Source organism: Fusarium venenatum (assembly GCF_020744135.1).
Source record: "Fusarium venenatum strain MPI-CAGE-CH-0201 chromosome Unknown EDB82scaffold_1, whole genome shotgun sequence".
NCBI lineage: Eukaryota > Fungi > Ascomycota > Sordariomycetes > Hypocreales > Nectriaceae > Fusarium > Fusarium venenatum.
The window spans coordinates 9,676,866-9,699,709 of NW_027072129.1; the positions used below are offsets into that span (position 1 = coordinate 9,676,866).

The 22,844-nt window shown below is 49.9% G+C and overlaps 8 protein-coding genes across 8 annotated transcripts; 3 read left to right on the top strand and 5 right to left on the bottom strand.

The window, feature by feature from the left end:
• The first annotated feature begins 240 nt into the window (after positions 1-240).
• Positions 241-3,946, top strand: EDB82DRAFT_491971 (ras guanine nucleotide exchange factor domain-containing protein). The gene is made up of 5 exons (XM_025737076.2): positions 241-1,002; positions 1,146-1,470; positions 1,524-1,736; positions 1,790-3,552; positions 3,605-3,946. The coding sequence occupies exons 1-5, from the start codon at positions 538-540 to the stop codon at positions 3,692-3,694; spliced, it is 2,856 nt and encodes a 951-aa protein (XP_025588041.1). The 5' UTR covers positions 241-537; the 3' UTR covers positions 3,695-3,946.
• Positions 3,947-4,152: 206 nt separating this feature from the next.
• EDB82DRAFT_521914 (uncharacterized protein) lies at positions 4,153-5,604 on the top strand (the record flags this gene model as incomplete). Its single annotated transcript, XM_025737065.1, has 3 exons — positions 4,153-4,425; positions 4,479-5,051; positions 5,101-5,604. The coding sequence occupies 3 exons, from the start codon at positions 4,153-4,155 to the stop codon at positions 5,602-5,604; spliced, it is 1,350 nt and encodes a 449-aa protein (XP_025588040.1).
• A 264-nt stretch (positions 5,605-5,868) lies between these two features.
• Positions 5,869-6,108, bottom strand: EDB82DRAFT_521915 (uncharacterized protein; the record flags this gene model as incomplete). Its single annotated transcript, XM_065609095.1, has 2 exons — positions 5,869-5,949; positions 6,001-6,108. 2 exons carry the CDS (start codon positions 6,106-6,108, stop codon positions 5,869-5,871), a joined length of 189 nt encoding a protein of 62 aa, XP_065465912.1.
• Positions 6,109-6,947: 839 nt separating this feature from the next.
• EDB82DRAFT_521916 (mitochondrial 37S ribosomal protein uS5m) lies at positions 6,948-8,514 on the top strand (the record flags this gene model as incomplete). Its single annotated transcript, XM_025737043.1, has 2 exons — positions 6,948-8,241; positions 8,294-8,514. The coding sequence occupies 2 exons, from the start codon at positions 6,948-6,950 to the stop codon at positions 8,512-8,514; spliced, it is 1,515 nt and encodes a 504-aa protein (XP_025588038.1).
• Positions 8,515-8,605: 91 nt separating this feature from the next.
• Positions 8,606-9,441, bottom strand: EDB82DRAFT_102905 (DASH complex subunit Dad3-domain-containing protein). Its single transcript, XM_025737031.2, has 2 exons — positions 9,007-9,441; positions 8,606-8,946 (listed from the first exon to the last, which is right to left on the bottom strand). The coding sequence occupies exons 1-2, from the start codon at positions 9,109-9,111 to the stop codon at positions 8,776-8,778; spliced, it is 276 nt and encodes a 91-aa protein (XP_025588037.1). The 5' UTR covers positions 9,112-9,441; the 3' UTR covers positions 8,606-8,775.
• On the bottom strand, positions 9,373-17,186 carry EDB82DRAFT_491981 (uncharacterized protein). Its single transcript, XM_065608399.1, has one exon. The coding sequence runs from the start codon at positions 16,794-16,796 to the stop codon at positions 9,633-9,635; it is 7,164 nt and encodes a 2,387-aa protein (XP_065465913.1). The 5' UTR covers positions 16,797-17,186; the 3' UTR covers positions 9,373-9,632.
• Positions 17,187-17,508: 322 nt separating this feature from the next.
• EDB82DRAFT_491987 (mitochondrial carrier domain-containing protein) lies at positions 17,509-19,496 on the bottom strand. Its single transcript, XM_065608400.1, has 7 exons — positions 19,193-19,496; positions 19,060-19,097; positions 18,943-18,984; positions 18,631-18,878; positions 18,397-18,574; positions 18,089-18,343; positions 17,509-17,995 (listed from the first exon to the last, which is right to left on the bottom strand). Exons 1-7 carry the CDS (start codon positions 19,248-19,250, stop codon positions 17,909-17,911), a joined length of 906 nt encoding a protein of 301 aa, XP_065465914.1. The 5' UTR covers positions 19,251-19,496; the 3' UTR covers positions 17,509-17,908.
• A 738-nt stretch (positions 19,497-20,234) lies between these two features.
• On the bottom strand, positions 20,235-22,828 carry EDB82DRAFT_491992 (RNA polymerase III subunit RPC82-domain-containing protein). The gene is made up of 4 exons (XM_025736998.2): positions 22,473-22,828; positions 22,348-22,410; positions 21,571-22,275; positions 20,235-21,521 (listed from the first exon to the last, which is right to left on the bottom strand). The coding sequence occupies exons 1-4, from the start codon at positions 22,479-22,481 to the stop codon at positions 20,394-20,396; spliced, it is 1,905 nt and encodes a 634-aa protein (XP_025588034.2). The 5' UTR covers positions 22,482-22,828; the 3' UTR covers positions 20,235-20,393.
• Positions 22,829-22,844: the final 16 nt, after the last annotated feature.

Genomic DNA, 22,844 nt, shown 5'->3' on the forward strand with positions numbered 1-22,844 from the left:
TCTGGCTTTGGAACTTCAATTGACTACTGATTGAAGGCAATTTCCAATTTGTCTGTCAGTCCAGCCGACCTACAGCTCTTGTTCCCGTGGTATCTGCGCCTAGACGTCAACCTCGCTAGTCAAGGTACAGTGCCACAACCACCAATTGGACATCGATCCAATCCCTTCCGTTGGTCCCTCACCTCAGGTACGGTAACGTACCTGCGGTACAGTGCAAAAGTCTTGTCGGTCAGTAAACTCGTCTCCCTCCCTCGTTTGCTGGCATTCTACGGATACTCTGCTGCCCTTTGTGTCTTGTCTCTCATCACCCAAACCACAAGCGATTATACCCCTTCTTGAGTTCCATCCATCCTTTCCATTTACCACGGTTCTGGCCCCTGCCTATCTCACTGTAGCTCCTCAAGCGAACTCCACGGGTTCTTCCCTCCCCGCAAACGCCACGAGATTTGCTCCATCCATACCTGCGTCGTTCGCATCTAATCTACCTTATCCATCTATGCTTCTCTTACATTCAGCGTAGTCGCTGAAGTTGCGATCATGCAATCTAACCATGCTGGTTCGCAAAATGCTCACCCAAATCCAGGCCTTGCCGCTCCTGGCCCATACTCGACAGCCAGCTCGGCTTCTTTGAACTCCAATCTCGAGAGCGACTCCGATCCCTCAGCGCCTACCAGCAACCATCGAGACTCGGTCGGCTCAATCATCGACGATCCTTTCTTCCAGACCTACGATCCAGCAATCCAAGCCGCTACCGCATCCGAGGACGACGACCAATCTGATGGAAGCTCAGTCTACCAATCTCTAGACGACCAAGACCACGAACATCTTTTTCACGACACAAAAGGGAATAACTTCGGTAACCCTGACAAACCCGCCAAACGCAGAGGTCGCGGGGAAGCAAGAAAACCAGACCCAGATCCAAACAGCGATGATAACGAAGCAAATCAGCACTGGCCGCCTCCTCGTCGAGAGTCTTTGACCGCTGCACCCTCGTCATACTGGGTATGTAACAGACATCATTTTATCACATACCGCCCCGCTCTGCTCTAGCTTGCGCGGGGCAGTGTTCCTCTGCGTCGGAACAGAATATGGGTATTAGAGGCAGTTATGCGACAGACGGCTGACCACAGCTTTATGTTTTACAGTCACAAACACCCCCAGCCATGGAGAGCTTTAATATTGCCGTTATCGGTTCCACAGGCGTTGGCAAATCGTCTTTTGTTCAGCGGGTCCTAGGCCTTTCTCGACCACCCATCTCCAATGCTTCTAGTGTTCGCATGCTTGTTGATAACAACTCCCATGCTGTAACTTTACTCGAGCTGGACCTGGAGTACTTCGAGCTGAACCCTACGCAACCTATCCAATGGCCCAAACAAATCAATGGGCACATTGTCCCTCGAGTGGACGCCGCACTTATCTTGTATGATGTCACAAATCATGAGTCTGTGCGTGAGCTTCCTCAAACACTAGGTATGATGTTTATATGCTATGCTAGGGAAACTATGTTGACTGAGTGATTGCAGCTGCACTCACAAACTCCGGCCTACCTGCCAGCTTAGTGGCCTGCAAATGCGAGACGCCCGAAGCCGAGTGGCAGGTTAACGCTGAGGCGATAGCAAGCCATACGTACTTCAAGTCTTGCGTTTCTACCTACAAGATCTCGTCTACCGATGATATTGAGGTTGCAAAGACATGTCTACATACTATTCTTAGGGCTGCCATGGCACATCGAAGAGGTATGCACATGAATTGGGTTCTTGGAAGTCACGCTTTACTGACTGCGATTTAGAAGAGAATGGCGAAACAGTATCGCGCAGACGAGCGCAGTCCGCTGCTAACCTAGAAGCCCCCGATGTCGGCACGGGGCGTCCCATCAGTCAACATAGCAAGCACAGTCGAGCAAGTTCCGACTTTTCTTTACTCAAGGGATTTGCTATCCCTACGATCAGCGAAGGCTATCGAACGCAGACTTCTCGTAGTCCTAGACGGGGTCAATCTGCTAGCCCCAATCCCGAGGCAGGAGAAGTCGGCACAACGCAAACACTCAACAATATGCTCAGAACTCCCGGTATTCGATTAGACAGGCCCAGCACCGACTCATTCCTGGATGTAGATGAGTCTGATCCAGAGCCATATCGTTATTCCGACGACATTCCGATACTTCAAAGAAACGACGACAATAGCCTGGATAAGCAAGCAAAGGCACTGGGCGTGACATTCGACGAGCTAGTTGACCGCCTTCTCGCCCCCCGCTTGACTCGGATAGATAACAACTTCTCCGATGTGTTTTTGTGTCTTTATCGCAAGTTTGCGGCTCCTGGTGAGCTCTTCACTGCTATTTTGACCAGGCTGGACCAGGTGAGGGAAGATAAGACAGCACACTATCTTTCCAAGACAGCAACACAACTGCGCATTATCGAAGTAGTAGCCAAATGGGTGTCGCTTTATCCTGGCGACTTTGCCCGTCCACAAACAAGACGAAACTTGGAGGAATTTATCAGACATTTGAGTACCGAGCCTATCTTCTCTATCGCTGCGCAGCACATGCGGCGTCATCTCCAATTTAACGTGGTGGAGGACGATGACACTGGCTGGGCGAATTCGGATGAGGCGAGCGATAGGCTTGCGGGCGAGATCCTGTCCAAAGACATGAACGAGCTGTCATCTGGTGTGAGTGTGTTGACAGTGGAATCGGATACTGATGGGCGACCATCTGGGGGCTCGGAGGTTTCACTTGCAGACCGAAGTAGCAGCGTTTCAAGTCAAGTGCATTTCCATACGTTCGAAGACTATGAGAGAGCGGCGGCTAGCTTGGAGCCTACGGACAACTTGCCCATGAACAAGTTCCGCTACCATATCTTCATGGATATACCAGATGATGATGTTGCTGATGAGTTGACCAGAATCGACTGGATCATGTTTTCGTCTATCCGCATCCGAGACTTTGTTCGGCATGTCAGTCTATCGGCATCACAAAAAGAAAGATGCAAGAGTTTGCGGAACGTCAACCGGATGATCAACCACTTCAACCATATTGCAAAATGGGTTGCCAACATGATTCTATTACGAGACAAGGCCAAACACCGAGCGCTGATACTCGAGAAATTCATGCACATATCGCTTAAACTTCGCCAGCTTAACAACTACAATGGTCTGGCGGCTGTTCTAGCTGGTGTAAACGGAACAGCTATTCATCGATTGAACCAAACAAGGATGCTGGTACCAGCCGATATACAAAAGAGATTCGCACGGTTGGGTATACTGATGGGGACGCAAAAGAGTCACTTTGCGTACCGTTTGGCATGGGAGAATTCATCCCTTCCAAGAATTCCATTCATCCCTCTTCACCGAAGAGACTTGGTGTCGGCCGAGGAGGGAAGCAAAACATTCGTTGGCACAGACGGAAATCGCATTAACTGGAAAAAGTTTGAGGTGCTCGGAGAGGTTCTGCTTCCGATGATGAAAAGTCAGGGCGCATCGTACCCAAATCTGGCCAAGCATGAGAATGCAAGAGAACTGATTTTGGGTTGCCGAATGCCGACGGACGAAGAGGTAAGAAGGCCAAGCCTTATTGATCAAAGACCACGGCTAACAAATCGAACAGGACATCTACCAGCGCAGTGTACAGGTTGAAAGTGGCTCAGCTGGTCTTGCTGAGCCACCGAAGAAGAAATTCCCATGGTTCGCGAAGTAGTCTATTAATTAATTGCAAGGAGTTTGGGGAGCAAGCATGAGTGTTTATTATATCAAGGATGCAAATACTATAGGGGCGCACTTTATAGACATTTAGTGGCTTCATAATTGTACAGACGAGGGCGTGCCAGTCTAGATATCTTGGAATATTCATCTCAACTTTAGTTAATAGGTAGGCATAGTTATTCAGGTCTTGGGAACTATCTTGGCACTGTATTTTCACAATCTATAACTATATACCACTTCAATCGCTTTTTCCTGTTGGTTTCATCTGCTTCACGTGTTTACCTGGGCGGCCGGCAGTATGCTGGGGGCACCTTCCTTGGTGGAAGGTGTTGACAAAATGCAAGGCCAACTTACAACAGCTTACCCCCAAATAAAAAAAATATAAAATATAAAAATATAAAAAAACAATCCACCTAATGATTCGGATAGAAACACCCAAAAACCAAAGCGGATATGTCCTGCGCGCTGCGACTGCCAACTATACGTGTTGTCACAAAGCAGGCAAATATTGAACTTACAGCAACAGCATCGTTGAATATCGACCCCTCAGACGGTACACGAAACATCAAAAACGCCAAAGATCTCCTATCAGCAGTCACAAATTCCCAGCTATGGATTTCTCGCGCTGGGGCTTGTTCTATCGAGGTATCCTTTGCCATTGACAGCCGTCCTATTTTGGAGCGCGATCATCTTGAGGGTGTCGCTGAAACGATCGGTAATTCTGAAGTATTTCAACAACCTCTCCTCAGTCTTCAACCACTAATTTGAGGTTTATCCAGATTTGGGATCGCCTAGGTGTCCATCTTGAGTACAACAGATCACTGGCCGCATTAATGCCTGGCCCTTTGTTCTTCTCAATTCAACATCCAGATCTCTCATCAGCTCTCGTCACTCCAGCATCGGCCTGGACGACTCCATTTCGAAGTTTGCTGATAACAATTAATGTTTGCCGACTCGACGAGCGACAGGAGCCACTCAGGAAAGCCCTTCGAGCACGCAAACGACAGAAAAGGGCGAGGAAAGCAGAGGAAAGAGCCACGTCACCGTCAGGGGGCTTGTTGGAGAGTCTGGAATCAACTGACCAAGATGCTATCGAGACCTTTATATCCAGTCTGAATTTCCCATCAAACTGCGACCAGAAGAAGCTTACGCAAACAAATAGCAAAATGAAGCGTGCTGCTTGCATAGAAGTGCTGGAAGATCTGCACTCGTCACCCTTACTAGATATCCTCCTTGAGCAATTGACCTTGGCTACCGAGAAAACATACAAAGGTTGCCAGGTTTGGGGTTGCGGATCCGACTACTGTCTTACGAAACTGGCACCTGGTGTTTTCCACGTACCATTTCTCAAGGTATATATCTTAGGTTCATACACTTTCTAGTCTCTAACAGCAGTAACAGAGTGTATCAGAGCGCGCTCAGCTGCTTCCAGTCATTGCCATGTCCCTTGCACGCATGCAGCATGCTGAATCTCCCGCAATTAGACAAAAGGTAGCTGCCTTACCGCCAAGTGACGAGACTATTTTCAGCTCGCACAACGAATCGGAAGACCCTGCGAGCGGCATAGAACGGAGAGCTTGGGAAGTTCTTCTTGCGCATATTCAAATCCCACCGCTTGCCAAGAAAAGAAGAGGCAAGAGATCAATACCATCTACTATGATCTCCGCAACAAGTTCAGAAACACCCGTCACAAACGAACAGCCAGTCACAGCAACAGAGAACAGCTTATCAGAGACGCGTGCCAACGCCAAGCAGGAGAGTCAGGAGAACACGGTAATGAGTGTAAGCTGGAATACCATAGCCGGCTCATCAACGTATGCAAAGTACGAACATTCAGAGGGGAACCCATGCGACTTTGAGACGCTGGACCAGTGGCTCAGCTGCGATAATGGGACACAACGGTGATTAACTGAGATTTGACGGCGCAAACATATCACTGAAGGGTAATGTTTATGTGGGGGAAAGGACGAGATTTGGTAACCGGGTATAAGGATTTGTATTATGTTGTCTCATGGTAGAACAAGATGACTGTATAATGATGGGGGGTATTGTCCCATAGAATGAGAAATCGCGAGGTGAAAGTATTGCGGTGGAGCTTGTGGAATTGACTTGAGTTGGTTGATACAGCGTAAATGACTGCTATAAAGGCGGTGCAGAAGTGAAGTTGCCTTATCTGGCGTTGGCGGGCTTTTTGGTCTTTGCTGCTTTCTTCTTGTCCTTCTTGTCCTGGGCTGCCTTGCGCTGCTCGGGCTTCATAGTAGCATAGTGAATGTACCAGAGAAGGACAATTTGTAGGATGACGGCGACAAGGACAACCAGAAGTATAGTGAAGAGTATAGGTTGATCGTTCAGGACAGCAACGGCTTCATCTGTGGCGCCGATACTGGAAAACCAATCGAATTGAGCCATGGTAGTGATGTGAAATGCGAGGTCCGAGATGAGATGAGGTGAATATCAGGTTGATATAACGAGTTTCGAATTATGTACAGAATAAATAGAACTGTCGTGCGCCGGTCACGTACAGATTAAAAGAATGATAAGTATTTTGGTGAAAGGAGAACAATAAGAAACAATAGTAGAGCGATCAATGAAGGGGAAAGAGTTGAAATGGAAGACAGAGATGGAAGACGAGAAGCAGGCCCATCCATGGTAAATTGGCCCACAATGGGTGGTGACGACGGTGGTAGACAAAACAGACAAACCCCTAACGTTGACTTGGCTTCCAGGGGTGTCACTGAGACGTTTCACCTTGTAACAAAAGTCGACTGATGTGAAGGTGGATCATGATTGGCTACGATTGTGTATTGGGAAGAGAAGAGTGCAAGAGCCGATTGCTACAGAGAGAAATTATGGTTTTATTCAATATTCTGTAAGTGACTTTGAATTTTTAAAAGGTGACTTGGTTTGCCTAATATGGACTGCTGTTATTCAGGGCATAACTACCTGGTTAGTTTCAGACTGACATTAAGCTTGAAGTTGATTTAGACAAATCAAAAGCACGTGATCTGAGGATTTACACCTTTTGTTAAACCCCTGCTTGATTGGCTCCCCAACCATATCTGGACGCTAGCCGCATGGGGAACTTGTCAATTGAGATCCATTTCCTGGGTCCCAAAAAAATCTCGAGCTCGTGTGAGAGAGATATAGAGAGAGCGAGAGAGTGACGACAATAGACTCAACCCCCCCTTCTCCTCCCTCGTCGCTGGATCCCTTCTCGATTCGACTCTCATCCGACTCTCCTGCCGACCATGAGCGTCGCACGTCCGGCGCGCAACCTCCTCGGCAGGTGCATCGCCTCATCCCGAACGGCTTCAACCTCCATCACCGTCCCCATCATCCCATGCAGCCAATTTCACACCTCGGCACCCCGGTCGAAGCGCAAGTCCCGATTTCGAAATGTTACCGCCCAGGAGCTAGGATTGATTAAGGAGTCGGGTGAACACACCAGCAAGATGGAGCAGTTCAAGCAGGACAAGTTCGGCGAGCTAAGCAAGAAGGATTTGGAGACCTTGAGGGCCTCTTACACCGCAGAGCAACTCGAGGCTATCGAATTGGGTGAAAAAGCCATCAGCCCCGAAGATCTGATTATTCAGGGCCGTATGCGTGACGATCCCTACAAGCCCGACTACATCGAGGACTACTCAACGCTCGACCCCCGCTACGATATTAAGCCTGAAATCGAGGGTACCCCAAGAGAAGTGCAATGGCCCGACAAGAACCAATGGATCGACAACTACGGAGAGAGAATGATGAAGATTACCGATAAGAAGACGAGTGACCAGCTTACACGTGCCATGGTCCGGGCATTGCGGCGAGTCAAGGAAAGCCAAGGCGAGGACTTGATAGACCTTACCGAGGAGGAGCTCAAAGATATTGAGAAGGACCCAGAGTTGATCAAGCGCTACGTCGCGAAAGAGGACGGCCCCGAACCCACTGCCAACGACAAGGGTCCTGAATTCATGACCCGTTCTCAAGCTGAGAAGCTTGACGAAGCTGTTGATGAGGCATGGAAGTCTGAGCTCGACAAGATTGTTGGTTTCGGCAGCCAGGGCGAGGTCGAGCCCACGAATCTCGAGCTCATCCAGGACGGCCCCGTGGGTGTCGACCGTACTTACACAGCTGAGGCACCTGACCTGGGCAAGGTCCCTGGTGTCAAGGGCCTGTACAAGCACGCCGTTGACCCCGAGGATCAAGGTCAGGACGATTCTGGTAAGTACCAGGAGATCAAGCGCCTGACAGGCATGACTCTCAAGGAGATCCGCTCGCTGCTCACAAAGGGTCTCGTCACTCGATGGGTCTCCAACCAGACTCGTCTCGGCAAGGTCCGCAGCACCTCTGTCGTTGCCATTGCTGGTAACGGCAACGGTCGCCTGGGTCTGGGTATGGCCAAGTCTACTGAGCCCGGTGTGGCTGAGGAGACAGCTCAGATGTTGGCTATCCGCAACATGAAGCCTGTTCGCCGGTACGAGAACCGCACCATCTATGGTAACGTAAAGTCCAAGATCTCAGGCACTGTCGTCGAGTTGATGGCTCGACCTCCCGGTATGTATTCGTATATCAACTTTCACCTCGCATATGCTAACCAACATTGCAGGCTTTGGACTTCGCTGCCCTCATCGTATCTTCGAAATGTGCCGTGCTGCCGGTATTCACGATATTGCTGCCCGCATGCCCCGATCCAAGAACCCCATGAACTCGGTCAAAGCAGCCTACCACGCACTTACCCACCAGCCTGACCCCGAGCAGATTGCTATCGGCCGAGGCAAGAAGCTGGTCGATGTGCGCAAGGTGTACTATGGAGGAGCTGTATACTAAATTAAACACACACCATAACGCACCATCTTGTACTACCAAAAGAAATCATGTATCTGTAACCTGTAATGGAGGGTTTTTCTTCGCCGACGTCCCCTGATGTGGTAAAAGAAGTATGAGATGATGTAACATCACGCGTGGAAATCATATCAAATGTTTTTTTTATTCTTGTGATAGTCATTTCTCGTGTCGTGTTGCGCTGGGTATCAATCCTGGTCTCTTGGCCCCCTTCCGAGTGTTCTCTTCGTTGTCGTTTATTCCTGTTTACTGTGCTGTCGAGCCATCACCCCAATCGATCTCCTGCTGCAAGACTATGCTATAAACACTAGCTTTGAGGAGGGTAAAGGCCAGGCTTGTTTTGCGCTCGAGCTCGCGAAGACCGTCGAGAATTTCTGAGCTGGGATTCGAGGCGAGATGTTCGAGAATAGTGGCCAGCTGCAACGCATGTTAGCGACCATTCAATCAGTCTAGCAAAGCAAGGTCGTGCAGATGTACCTTGTTCATGTTGTCTGTCAGTCGCTCATACTCGTCCAAAACCTCTTGTTCGAGCGGTGTGAGCTCGGGCGGGTCAAGAAGACCACCAGCTTGAGTTTGGTCCATGTTCAATTCAACTGACCAACTTTCGTGAAGAATACAAATCGGAGAGAAGTGTTGAAGGGTTTGAGGCTGGTCTATTACGGGTGTTTATTCTAGGTACGCGCGCTTGTTGGAGGGGACTTCTTAATCATTGATAAGATACGGGCGATAAAGTGGGCCAAGGCAATACATCGACTATAAACTACCTACAAGTCCAACTTCGCTTTCACTTTCATACACAGGAGATTGCAAGACATCACAATATTGAGACTAATACTGATAAAAAGTATCGATTCATAAATCCTTTTTGCTGCTAAACCTATCAAGCAAAACATATGCTCATAACAAAGACTCGTTGCAACCCATCAACACTAAAAACAGAGAATCCAGAACTCATCAAAACCGTTCCAGACCGAAACGCTCCATCATTCAAATATCGTTACCAAAGCAAACCCTTTTCCCATCTTCCTCGTGTCGCTCAAACAAACATGAATGGTATCGCAGTTAATAAATCAAAGTCGGACTTGTCGTTCGTTCGTCGTGCATTAGTTCCCAACAATCGCCACTTCGTTGCCTAGGACCGATCCCGTGTCGGTGCCAACGTTGCTTTCTGTCCACTCGCTCTCGGTATAGCTGTCTTCGCTGTAGCTGTCACCGTCCGTATACATCTCCGTGCTGTTTGTGATCACGGTGCCCCTGCTACTCCGTCTTAGCGTTTCGTTATCGCTGTCACCTCGTTCACTGCCCTCACCATTTATTTCTTGTTCGAGAACTGTTGTCTCCTCTTCAGGGACCTCGACGGTTTCTGAGGTCAAGCCTGGTTTGACATCTGCCTCATCAACTTCTTCAACAGTCTCGTTGACAGAATTCTCCTTGTCGTTGTCGGCCAAGTCGAGACCACCGCCCCAGCTTCGCTTGCGGTACACTTTACCACCACCACCTGCGGGAGTTCGTACACTTTGGCTGCGCTTAACACCTCCGCTTGCCACATTGTTGTTAATTTGGCTGAGCGAAACAATTCGTCGAGCTGCTCCTGTTGGGGAACTGGCTGCCAAGTTGCGCTTCGCACTCAACGCCATGCCCACCATGGACTTGCGACCGTCTTGCTGAGACTCCTCTTCGGCAGGCTTTCTGACTCGTTTGCGGCTCATAGCATCGCTACCGCTTCTTTTAGCCTTTGACATAAGAAGGACTCGAGAATGGTCCATCACACCCTCGAGAATGCGGCGCTCCAGGTTCTCGGCGCGAGACTCCATGTCGTAGAGCTCCTCCTTGCGCATACTGAGGGCAGTTTCGAGTGATGAGACATCACCAGTCAGGCGTGTCTTTTGGCGAATCAAATTCTCCTGCTCCGATCGGAGGCTCATAACACTCTGACGGAGTCTTAGCTCCTCATCTCGAAGGTTCAAGACTGCGGTCTCTACGTGGTCCTTCTCAGCGAGCTTACGCTCAACGGACGCCATGGTCTCTTGCAGGTGCCTGCTGTGATCCTCATGAGCCTTCTCAATGCGCCTCTTCTGTGATTGAAGGAAATCAGAGATATCGGCCGCTGTCTTGAGAACCGACGCATGCACTTTGTCGAGGGTATCAAGGCGAGTAAAAGCCTGGTCGGCAACAGTGGTGTGGTCGACAAGCTTATCAAGCTTTTCTTGCACCACAGCATCATCATATCGTCCGTCCAAGACTAGGTCGAGCTTCTCACGAACAATGGTATCGTCGTACTTGGAATCCATGATCAAGTCCAACTTGTCACGAACAGGTGTGTCGTCATACTTTTGCTCGATGATTGTGCCCAGCATTTCTTTGACAGGAGCATCATCATACTTGGACTCGATGATCGTGCCCAGCATTTCCTTGACAGGAGTATCATCGTACTTCTCCTCAATAATCTTGTCAAGTTTTGCACGCACCTCACCATCATCGTACTTGGACTCGATGATGGTGTCTAGCTTTCCACGGACCTCTGTGTCGTCGTACTTCGACTCAATGATGGTAGCAAGCTTCTCGTGGACCGGGGCATCATCGTACTTGGACTCGATGATCTTGTCGAGTTTCTCACGAACCTCAGCATCGTTGTACTTCTCCTCAATGATCTTGTCGAGACGCTCCTTAACCTCCGAGTCGTTGTAGATCTGCTCGATAAGCTTATCGAGTTTCTCATGAACTTGGGTGTTGTTGTATTTGTCATCGGTCAGAAGTGTCAGGAGCGCCATGAGCTCCTCAGGAGACTTGTGCTCAAGTATCTTGTCTTGAATTTCAGTCGTAGAAGATTTGGAGTGCTCGTAATGCTCGCCGACGAGGAGGAGGAGATCCTTGACAGACTCAAGGATCTTAGGGTGTGACTCGCTCACTTCTCCCTTCAGCCCTTCCACGACTGTCAAGGCCTCTGTGATCCGGTCGCGAGTCTGTTGATGCTCGGCCTTGTCCTCGGTGTGAGTCTCTTCTGTACGTGTGCCGAGCTCCTCCACCTTGGTAAAGACGGTCTTTGAAGCTTCCTCCATCTTCTCCAATGAATCAGTGACAGTCGAGCCAAGGGTGTCAATGAGAAGTTTCAGCTCATCCGTAACAGACTTGGAGCCAATCAGAGCCGTCTCCATAACCTCATCTCGAGCCTCGCTAACCTTGCTTCGCTCATCAAGGGTGGTCTCGAGAGTCTCATATTTGGCAACGAGCTCACCAATCTTCTCGTCAAGTTTTGTACTGAGGGTCTCAGTAGCCTCTTGGAGCTTCTCGTTAGACTCAACCTTGACACCAGACACGACAGCCTTTGAGTCCTCAAACTCGGCCTTGATCGTATCGAGCATATCCTTGAGATCCTGGTGGACGTTCTCATTCTTGTCAATCTTCTCGCCCATGGTTTCGAGAAGCTTGCTGACACCCTCGACACCAGTTGCACCCTCGTCGAGCTTGGTGCTGATGGCTCCTTGGAGCTCCTCGAGGAAGTTCTTGACTTCAGTAACGCGGTCAGCGACAGAAGTGCTCTCCTCGTCACGAACAGCGATGGCCTTGGTTTGGGCATCCACTGTTGTGTCCAGCTTCTCTTGGAACTCCTTGACGATGGTTTCAAGGCCAGTAAGATCTTCCTTCTTGATGAGAAGAGCCTCCAGGTTGCTGACGTCGTCCTTGCGAGCTAGGAGAGCAAGGTCAGTACCAGTGAAGCCCTCGAGAGCAGTCTTGATCTCTAGAGTCAATGCCTCGACGGCTTCGACATCTCCCTTGGAAACCTTGTTGGGGTTCTCGCTTTCTTTAGTGGCCTGTTCCTTGATCTCATCAAGTCCGGTAGAAACTTTGGTGAGGAGAGCCTCCAACGCTGTGACTTCTTCCTTGCGTGAGACAGTGTCTAGCTGGGTAGTGAGAGTATCCATAGTCTCCCGTGTCTCCAGCAGGAGAGCCTCCACATTATCGATATGATCCTTGCGAACGGCCTGTTCACCATCAATGAGGTCGTCGAGCTTGCCCTTGGTGTTACGGAGGATTGTCTCAATGGCTTGCATGTCCTCCTTTGAGGCCGGTTCCTCAGCATCGCCTTGGATTCCACTCTCGGGCTCTTCAGCTCCCTCCTCTTTCTTCTTCTTGACGGAGGCCGACCTGGTGAGAGTTTCGCGAGAGGCAATCTCATCAACACTGTCCTGGACTGTCCGAAGAAGCTCCTCCATCCGAGATAAGTCGTCCTTCTGGATTTCTTGGTTCTCAGCCTTGACAGAGTCAATCTTGATGGCAAGACCAGCAATGAGAACCTCGAGGTTCTTGACGTCATCTGACTTGATACTCTCGCCAGATTCGCCGTCTTCGGCCTTCGCTGTTGACACAGCAGCGAGTGCACGCTCTCCGTTACTGTCCCGGAGAGCCTCGATATCAGAGCGGACGGATTCAAGGCCGGTCTTGAGGGCTTCAAGGATCTTCTCGTCGGATAGCGACTCCGCGGGAGCGATGGCTCGCTCACTGTTTGTCTCACGGAGAGATTCAATATCGGAGCGAAGTGACTCAAGACCTGTCTTAAGGGCATCGAGGACCTCATCGTTGGGCTTAGTATCGACAACGGGAGCCAGTGCCTTCTGGTTGCTTTCTTGAAGCGCCTCAATGTCTGTCCGCAGAGAGTCGAGACCGTTCTTAAGAGCTTCAATGACTTCGTCGTTGGTTGTGTTATCAGCTGGGGCAGCAGCCTTCTGCGCAGCGGCAATAGCTTCGATGTCAGTGTGGAGTGAATCAAGTCCGTTCTTGAGGGTGACAATGACCTCATCGATAGAGGTGTTCTCGGAGGCTACCTCAGCCTTCTCTTGGTTGGCAAGAGCTGCAATCTCAGCGTGCAGAGAATCAAGTCCATTCTTCAAAGTCACGATGACCTCGTCGTTAGACGTATTCTCGAGGGCTTCGGGCTTCTCTTGATTGGCGAGACCGGCAATCTCAGCGTGCAAGGAATCGAGACCGTTTTTAAGAGTAACAATAACCTCATCATTCGAGGTGTTTTCGTCAGAAGCCGATCGATCACTTGTCTCACGAGCAGACTCGAGATCAGCCTTCAGAGAATCAAGACCATTCTTCAGAGCTTCGACGAACTCGTCACTGGAAGAGGGGTTATCAACAGGGGCGAGAGCCTTCTCGCTATTGTCTCGGACGGCTTCAAAGTCAGCTCGCAAAGATTCAAGTCCAGTCTTTACGGCCGCAATGACATCGTCATTGGATGTGGTGTCGACGGGTGCAACAGCCTTCTCAGAAGTATTCTCACGAATAGCCTCAATATCAACACGAAGAGCATCGAGGCCGTTCTTCAGGGCCTCGAGAACCTCGTCATTCTCCTTGGGTTCGACAACGGCAACCGCCTTTTCCGTTTGGCTGTCGCGAAGAGCTTCCAAGTCTGCTCGTACACCGCTGAGTCCGGACTTGAGAGCTTCCATGATCTCATCATTGGCGGCAGGGGTGGCATTCAGTGTCGCCACAGCCTTGTCGTTGCTGCTGTCACGAATAGACTCAATGTCGGCTCGGACAGAGTCAAGACCAGCCTTGAGGGCATCTAGGATCTCATCGTTCGCAGTCAAGTCAGTGGGCTTGTTGGTTACTCTGTCCATACCAGCACGGAGATCGTTGAGGCCATCGTTGAGGGCGTCCAGGATCTCACTTGTCTCGGCACGAGGTCGAAGAACCTCCTGCCTCAAGTTGTTGAAGCCGGTGTTCAAAGCCTCAAGCACTTCGGTATTATTCGATTGAGGTTGCGGTGCGGGAATCATGGACGAGTTGACAATCTCTCGAAGACCTTCGAGCTCTGTCTGGAGTTGTTCGCGAGACTCTTGGTTGGTCGTTGAAACAATTCCAGCCATCTCGTCCTTGAAGTCCTCTAGAGACTTCAACAGATCGTCCATAAACTCCTCCTGGCCAGCAGCGCCTGTAGCACGGTCGACATAGCTCTCCATAGCTTGTCGGAGGTTCTCGAAGCCATCTTTGGTAGCACCGAGGACTTGCTCAGTCTCGCGGCCGGTGGCAGCAACGTTCTCCTTCGCTTCTTCAGACATCGTCTTAAACTCCTGGCGCAAGTATTCCATGATCTCACGAAGACGATCACTGACATCTTCGTTGTTGCCAGATGAAGCTGGTACAAGAGCGCGGCTAGAGTGAACATCAAGATCCTGGAGACCCTCCCTAACGGCATCCACCATGTCCTCATGCGTGAAATCTCCAGCACCTGGGGCCACAGGGAACTCGAACTCTTCGAGACAATCACGAACGGCGTCGATGATCTCATCCCTTGAGAGAGTGCCGGGCTGGTCAACTTGAGGAGGCACATAGTGCTGAAGACCTTCAACAACGGCAGTGAGGACGTCATCCCTCGAAGCGGCTGGGGGGTGGTCACCACGAGTGGAATACTCTTGCATTCCCTGCTTCAAGCAAGCCAAGATCTCATCGCGTTCGAGACCGATTTGCTGAACCTCGATCTCAGGCTTGTAGTTCTCCCAGGCATCCCTGACAGCTTCGATGACGTCTTCCCGGCTCAGGTCAGGCAAGTTGCTCTTGGTCGCCTCGTTGTCTTGGATGGCGGCGCGCATAGCATTGTAGATCTCCTGGTAATCGACAGCGCTCTTCTGGGTGTTGACTGAGGCAGCTGACTGGCGTCTGTGCTCACGGAGGACATGATTGAGCTGATCCTTCATCTGCTCAAGCCCTTCATCAATTACACGAGCGACTTCATCCTTGCTGGGGGTATCCTGATCTTCGACGCCTCGCTTAGACGCTGCTTGTTGGTCAAGGCGTTTACCAATCTCACGGCCCATGCCCAAAACCTCGCCGCGAAGCTCACGGACAAGAGCTTTGACCTCAGCAGTGAGACCACCACCTTGGGAGACGCTGTCTTTGACCGATCGAATGATACCCATGAGATCGTCATTGAGGATATCGGAGCCCCTCCCTGAAGGCTCAGAGTTCCTACGGGCTTCATTTCTCATGATGTGCTCAACGCGTTGAGAAACGGCGCTCCTCGCCTGGCTGGGCATGGTGCTGCTCTCTGATTCAAAGCTAAGATTGCGAGACCGGCTCGCATGAGGGCTCCCAAAGGAGTTGCCCAAAATAATGGCTTGCTCAGATTGAGCTTTGACTTGGTCGATAACTTCATCCAGCTTCTGCGATGTAGCCATGCCCGAGAGCTTGTTTGATACCTCCTGCAGTCGGCCGAGAAGAGACTCTTGTCCCTCCTTAGTGCCCATCTCCCGAATGATTCTTTCCAGAAGAACAAGGGAGGAGTTGGCCTCCGAGCCAACGAGAGAGGGTGTGCTGATAATAGACCCTCGCTCAATTGAGTCACCAAAGCTCTTGGGGGAAGGAATTCTAGGGAGCTGGAACCCCCTTGTACTGGGTGGGGAGAGATTGTGTGGCTTGTTGTCTAGGAAATATCCTCCAAAGGGGTCGCGAGCTGGAGGGAGCCTGTTTTGGCCGTCATTTCCATTTCCGTGACTACCTAGAAGTTCTCTTAGACTCTTTCTGATGTCCTCATCTCTTGAGTTTGTGGCCTCCTTGAGGCTGAGAAGGTCGGTGGCGTTGTCTCTGCTGCGTCGACTCAGCTGAGACATTTCCTTCTGGAGTCCTGTAGCGATGCTAGTCAGGCTGAGAATTTGGTCGGAAAGCGCCTCAAGGTTCTGGGGGCCCTGTGATACAGCTGTCGAGCCATTTGTGATGTCAGAGAGAGGATTCTCTGGCTCTTTTGAAGGTGTTGAGCTCATGTGTTGGAGAGCAAGCATAGTTGATGATTGTGGAGGTGTGTTTTCACCAAGGATGCTCTGAGGTGGCGGACGTCGAGCTGCTGGTCGCATAATAGGTGTCAAACTAGGACCTGGTACTGGTGTCGAGCTCGACACCGAAGATTGGCTGTCGCTTGGTCGGTTATCATGGTCTCGAGATCGGGTAGGCGTCTCTGGACGCTGTTGACGTTCTGGAGACCGCGATGGCGAGTTGTGGCCACTAGCACCCTCGATCATCATGCTGATATCACGGACTGAAGATTGCAGTCGGCGATGTCCCTTTGTAGGGGATTCGATCCTTTTGGCGGGAACCATTGCGCTTTGCTGGGCTCGCTCGTTAAGCGCTGCGTGAGCAGAAGCAATAGCGCTCGAGGTACCAGCTCGAGAAGTCAATGGTGAACCCGGGTTCATAGGTAGCGGTGGTGGACAGCGTTCGGGGTCAGAGCTGTCCCACCTATGTCCTGTTAGTCGTTGCAAGAGACGCATGAGGATATACACATCAAAACATACATTGGAACAAGAGCTCGAAGGTTAGGATCTGAAGAAGCTGCGTAGGGATGTCTCAACTGGAACTCCCCATCATAGAAACTGTCTCTCTCTGATAAAGACATGGTTGGCCCGGTTTCTTGGAATCGAGGTATGGTATGTAAAAATTGAAGTTGTCTCAATGATAAGAATGCGGACGGCGCCGCAGCCACGCTATGATTATATTACAGCGCAAAGCGTCGGTGAAGCTGAGGACAGGAAGAAAGCGGAGTGGGTATAATAGTGAAAACTAACAAGCAGGAACGCAAGTAGTAGAATAATCAAACGGGCAAGAGATGTTATGCAGCAGATGCTTGAATTGATGGGGAAATGGAGTTATATCATGAAAACAGGCTGCATTGTTTGTTTAATTGCTTTTGCGACGGTGCTGCTGGGAGAAACTGCCACTACTACGGCTCCGTCTTGGACTGTCGGTCGCCGCAGCCACTACCCGGTTTATTTGTGTTTCGAGCTCGATTTGTTGCCGAGCAACCATCCGCACCGACAATTAACTCGTCGTTAGGCTGTTGCTTTTACCGGACCCCCGGCTTGTAAGGACCAGCATTGACGAATAGAAATCGCACAACAGAGCAGATCACGCCACGGGTTGAGGGTCAGCTTGTGAAAAGAGACCTATGAAATACATCATCGCTAAACTGGGCAGGGATCATGGCCTTGCTGGCGGTTATACGCTATACTGAGACCGTCGAGACGCTGTAGCTGTAGCTACAAGCAAAGTTGTGACGGTGAGGGAAAAACGATAGACGGCATTGATTGCATCGATCGAAACACTTTAATTAAATGACGGCAACAGGTACGTGCAGGTAGGCGAGTGACGTCTGTCAAATCAAAATCGCTTTCTTTTATACAGAGTTGAGTGCATCTCGTCTCGTCTAACCTCCTTCCGAGGCCCGATCCTCTCAGATCGGTGCGGCATGTCTATCGTAGCAAACCCAACAAATAACCTAATCCATCTAAACTCCCATTTTAAGCCTCCGACACCATCATCTCATCTAGATCGGTTACATCTAGATTCGTATATCTATAACATAAATTCCAGTTTAGTTTAGCCTTTACTTCTTGAAAGCAATATCAAAGGCAGGAATCAGAGTCTGGGCAAGCCAGAAAGAGAACACAAGCTTGGGACCAGTCATAAGAAGCTACAAAGCGAAATCAGTTAGCGTCTTCACATCTTCAAGTGGGGACCGGCGATTGGCGGGCCACCAATATGGCCTCGCTTGTAATAAACGCACCTTGGGGACAAGTCCCTTGAAGAAAGCTCCAGCACCCTCGTTCTTGGCCATGTTGGAGAGAATTCGGAAACCACTCTCAGGGTTCTCGAAGTTTCGGTTCTGGATACGGGTCTTGATGACATCGAGAGGAGCGGAGACGACAAGAGAGGCAGAGGCACCGGCAATGGAAGCAACAAAGTTCTGGAACCAGCTGGCCTTGTTGTAATCCTCAAGGTGGAAAAGGTACTCCTTGGCGAAGGCAGAGCCACCGAACAGCTACATTGTGTTAGTTCTCCCATTCCATTGATATCATAATCCGCGATACATACAGCGAACGAACCAGGGGCGTTACGGGCGGCAGTCCAACCCCAACCACGGTACAAGCCGAAACCCTCATCGGCAACAATCTTGAGGACACCACGGCCGCGGAAAGCCTCGGGGTTTGTCTGACGCTTGATCTTGAGGACATCGAGAGGCAGGAGAACGATCTCACCAATACCAATCAGACTGCGTGCGCATTAGCTCAATGGGTTCTTCAAGAAACGTGGGCGATCCTATCAAACCTTCCAGCAGTGGAGTGCATAATAGCCTTGCCAGTCTTCTTGCCAAAAGCGTTCTCGAAGTCAGAGCCATAGTGCTTGGCCAGGTAATCACGAGCGACAGGTTGACCACCGTACTTGTAGACTCGCTGGAGGACCTTGTAACCGGCGGCGTATCCCAGACCAGGGAAGAGAGAAACGAACTTTCGTCCGATAGGAGCGGAGGCGTGGTCCTTGAAGATGACTTGGTTCAACTGGCTGGAACCAGAGATCTAAAGGCAGAGGCATCAATAAATTGTCCATGCGCCAGAATCGAGACGAGCGGGGCTTTCTTACACGAGACTGGTTGCTCATCAATCGCTTCGCAATGGTGTCGACCTTGCGGAGGGGTTAGCGAACATTTCGATTATCGCGATATTCAATGGAGCTCATCGCAAACGTGGGGTTGCGTACAGGGTGGAAGACAGCCAGCTCAGCGATACCAGCGGAACCTATCGAGGCTTGTTAGCACAATTCCATGTGTATTTCGAGACGCCGAATGTATAGCAATGCCATGGTAAGCGTTTCAATCAGCAGCAGAACGTACCGGAACCAAGCACACGAGCCAGGCCAGACTCCTTCTCGCTACCACCAGGAGGAGACATGATGATGATATGAATGGGGAAAGAGCAGATTAATTAAGGTACTGGTTCAACAGAAACTCCTGAGGGTATCACAGATGAAAAGAAGGAATCCGTAAACTGTTCGCGAGGTTGGAGTTCGGGTATAAGACTCAAGAGATGGAAATTTTTCAACAATCGCCCAATACACTTTTCTCTTTCTGGCGCCCGGCAGTCCCACGGCGGCTGGATTTTTGGATCCCTGCTAAAAAAAAAAAAAAAAAAAAAAAAAAAAAAAAAAAAAAAAAGAAAGAAAAAAAACCACTCTGGCGTGCGTGTGTCTGCGCTTGTACCGACGTCGGAGAGAATCGCAGCACTAGGGATGGGAGCTGTCCTTATCCTTGACGGCTACTGTGGGGATTTTTTTTTCCCCCTCTGGTGGGTTAAGTAGCAAGGGCCCATTTTTATGATTTCGACTCGACAACTCCCGTCACTTGCTGTAACGCACGAGCCACACTTTTATTATCAGTCTAAGTCTCATCTTCCAATGAAGTTTGGCAAACCTTAAGACCACTACAGCATCAAATATACCCTATAACCATGAGAATCTTCTGTAGATTGATGATTAAAACAAGCATAGCAGAGACAATACTAACAGGTTCTGTATATAGGTATGTAAGTATCGTATATCTTTGCACTGTCTTTAATATTCCTTTCGGATAGAATGCAGATTTCTATTAGCCTTTGACTCGATAATAGCCCAACGGTTGTTACTCAACTCCATCGGTTAACATAGCCGTCTTCTCCATTACCGTCCAGGAATTGTTTGCAAACACGGCCAAACACTTCCAGGAATCAACTACCGAGGCCCGAGGGCTGTTATGTGCTCTCTAAGGAAAACATCAAATTTTCCAACTGCTCAAATTCTGATGATAGCAATAAATCCATAAGCGGACTGGACATGTAGCGCCTTTTTACACACAGAAACATTTGTAGTACACAACCCTCGTGGTTCGTTAATATAGAACAATATAATATATCGCCTTTTTTTTGTTGTATAGTTTGCTCAAGAAGTGGTTATAGAGATACAGGCCAAAACCTCCCACCCTAACGCCGATATTCACGTCAAACCACCAGTCTCAGATCAGACACAAGCAGGCAAGGATATAAGAAGACCTCTCAGCTTGTTCAGTAGTCACGAAGTACAGACACCAGCTCATCTAACCGCATTACTTGCCCGAGGAGCTTACTCTGAACCTCCAGATGCGTGTTGTACTTGTTGTAGTGTTCTGCTGTCATCACTTCCTCTTCCTTGCCCTGCACGTCCTTTCTCTCCACAAAGGAGAGAATGTTGCGCTCCTTGTGACGCTCAACTTCGAGTGTCTGCAAGCATCGGAGCATGGCCTTGTAAATATCATCCAGCGCCTGTGTTTGGGCTCGCTCTTTGTCAAAGTACCAGAAGAACAAGGTGCGGTTGGCAAGCCGACTGCTATCCTTGGGGACTTCTTGCACATCCACTATACCAGCCATCTGCATTGCGAGCATTTTACCCTGCACATCGCCCTTTTTCATGAGTGCGGCGGCTGGGAGCATCTTCTCGTCGAGCTTGCCTTTCTCTCGGAGAATACGGGTTAAGCGAAGACCATGTCGACCATGCGACTGCTCAATGATAGCATCGAGCTCTGTCTCTCGCAGTTTTCCCACTAGGCGATCAAAGTCCACAGTCCATTGCCCGCGGCCATACATTCCGCAATGTCGTATAAACGGGTATTGGCTTTCCGCTAAGAGAAGAAGATGACGACGCATCTGCGAAATCCGACTATCGTTCCCGTTTGTAGCATCTTCAAATCTTACTTTGTTTTCTTGTTGTCCATTGATCGCATCGTGCCCTTCATCATCATCAGCCCACTCGTCATCTTCCTCGTCGACGTCAAATGTCTTTTTTCTGCCTGGAGGACCAGCGTCCGAGTCGTCCGAGTCATCATCCGATTCCGCTACAGTCTCTCTGATCCTTTCAGCGCTTTGTGAGTCAATTTTATCCCTTGGAGTCCTGCCGATCCCGGCCTGCACGTTCACGTCTTCGTCCAGATGTTCGAAGATGTCAATGGTCGTAACAGTCGGTTGCTGTCCAGCCGCTACTTCGTCGAGTAAAGGATCTGGCCGACATCTCGGGAAGTCTGAAGTCAAAAGATCTAGCACTGTTCGATACACCTCGCCCGTAACCTCTCCGAGCATTTCCGTCGCAAATTCAGCGAGTCGCTGGTTCCGTAGCTCGACCAGGCATCTCTCGTAGTTGACTCTTACTACCACGTTAGGCTGCTACTTGTTAGTCCTGCTCCATGTGCTGATCATTGAGTTGACTCACGTTCAACTTTGGAGCGTCGTAGTCATGTCCGTTTTGTGATGCGCCGTTGGTAAGTTTTCGTTTTTTAGGTTTTGGCCCCCCGCTCATATCAAGTTGACGCTTGAGTGTCTTGGACTGGTCCCTGTAGGTCCTGGTACGATCAATGATCTCGCGCTGAGCCTCGCTCTTTCCCTTAGAGGCCTTTTCGCCTGGCCGAGGCTTGGTAACGTCATCTTCAATCTCACGGTATGCATCTTGAGGGTTGCGAAGACTTTCGGGCCGGACCGTCTCAATAATTTCCGATCGAATCAGGCGAACAAGGACTGAATTCAAGTGGCCTTCTGACTCAATGAGTCCATCGTGTGAGTCATGGTCTCCGTTGGCATGTCCATTGATTTTGGGTGCTCGGGAGCCAAAAGCCTGGGAAAGATCTGCGATTCGCGCATGACCTAGCTGGATCAGAGTTTGGGTAAGTTCCCGTTCGGCAGTGCCATATTGTGTTTCTATCACATCAAGAATTTTGCCCGACCGAACAAGATTGTAGCAGGCATCGGAATTTGCTTGGTAGCTCGTGATGTTGGTATTGGGATCTGTGTGGTGGTAAATGAGGGTTTGCTGGATTAAGACAGCGAGGCCATTTCGCAGATATCGTGGAGTAAGAGAGGTATATTGGATCAGTTGCGCAATCGTCGAGCGGCCTTTGGTCAGTAGCGCATTCAAGATTCGCTGTTTGCGACGATCAGGTCAGCCCCGCGATCTCACTCGTATTCATGATATGGGTTACAAAAGCTTGCGTACCGAAGGAAGTTCACCATGGAGGTCATTGACTAGGAGAGCACAAAGCTCTGCAGCGTGTTTTGTCTGTCCGTGGCAGTTTTATTAGCGGGTCGCGTCTTGATGGTCGTTAAGCTGCATCAACTCACAACGAGCATTGCTTGCTCCTAGAGATCCTCTCACTATCTCTAGAGCTTCCCCAATTGCTACCTCAGCGTCATTGATTTTCAAAAGACTATGGGGAAAGAGCTGGGGCACGCAGGTGCGAGATATAGAGAAACTTAGTATGAATATCGTGGGTTGTAAAGTGGAAGTGCAGAGGCTAGAATGCAAGATGAAGTCAAGAAGGCTGGGATGCTTTTTTTTTCTTGGCGCAAACGCAAACCTATGGATCCCGTCAAGTTAATTTTTTGCCTGCGGCTCTGGTGTAAGTCAGGAGCTGGTAGGCCTAGGCCCAAAACAGTGGAGTGTAATGCCTGAGGTCTTTTGAAGTGCCTATGCCAGGCTCAAATATCACTGAA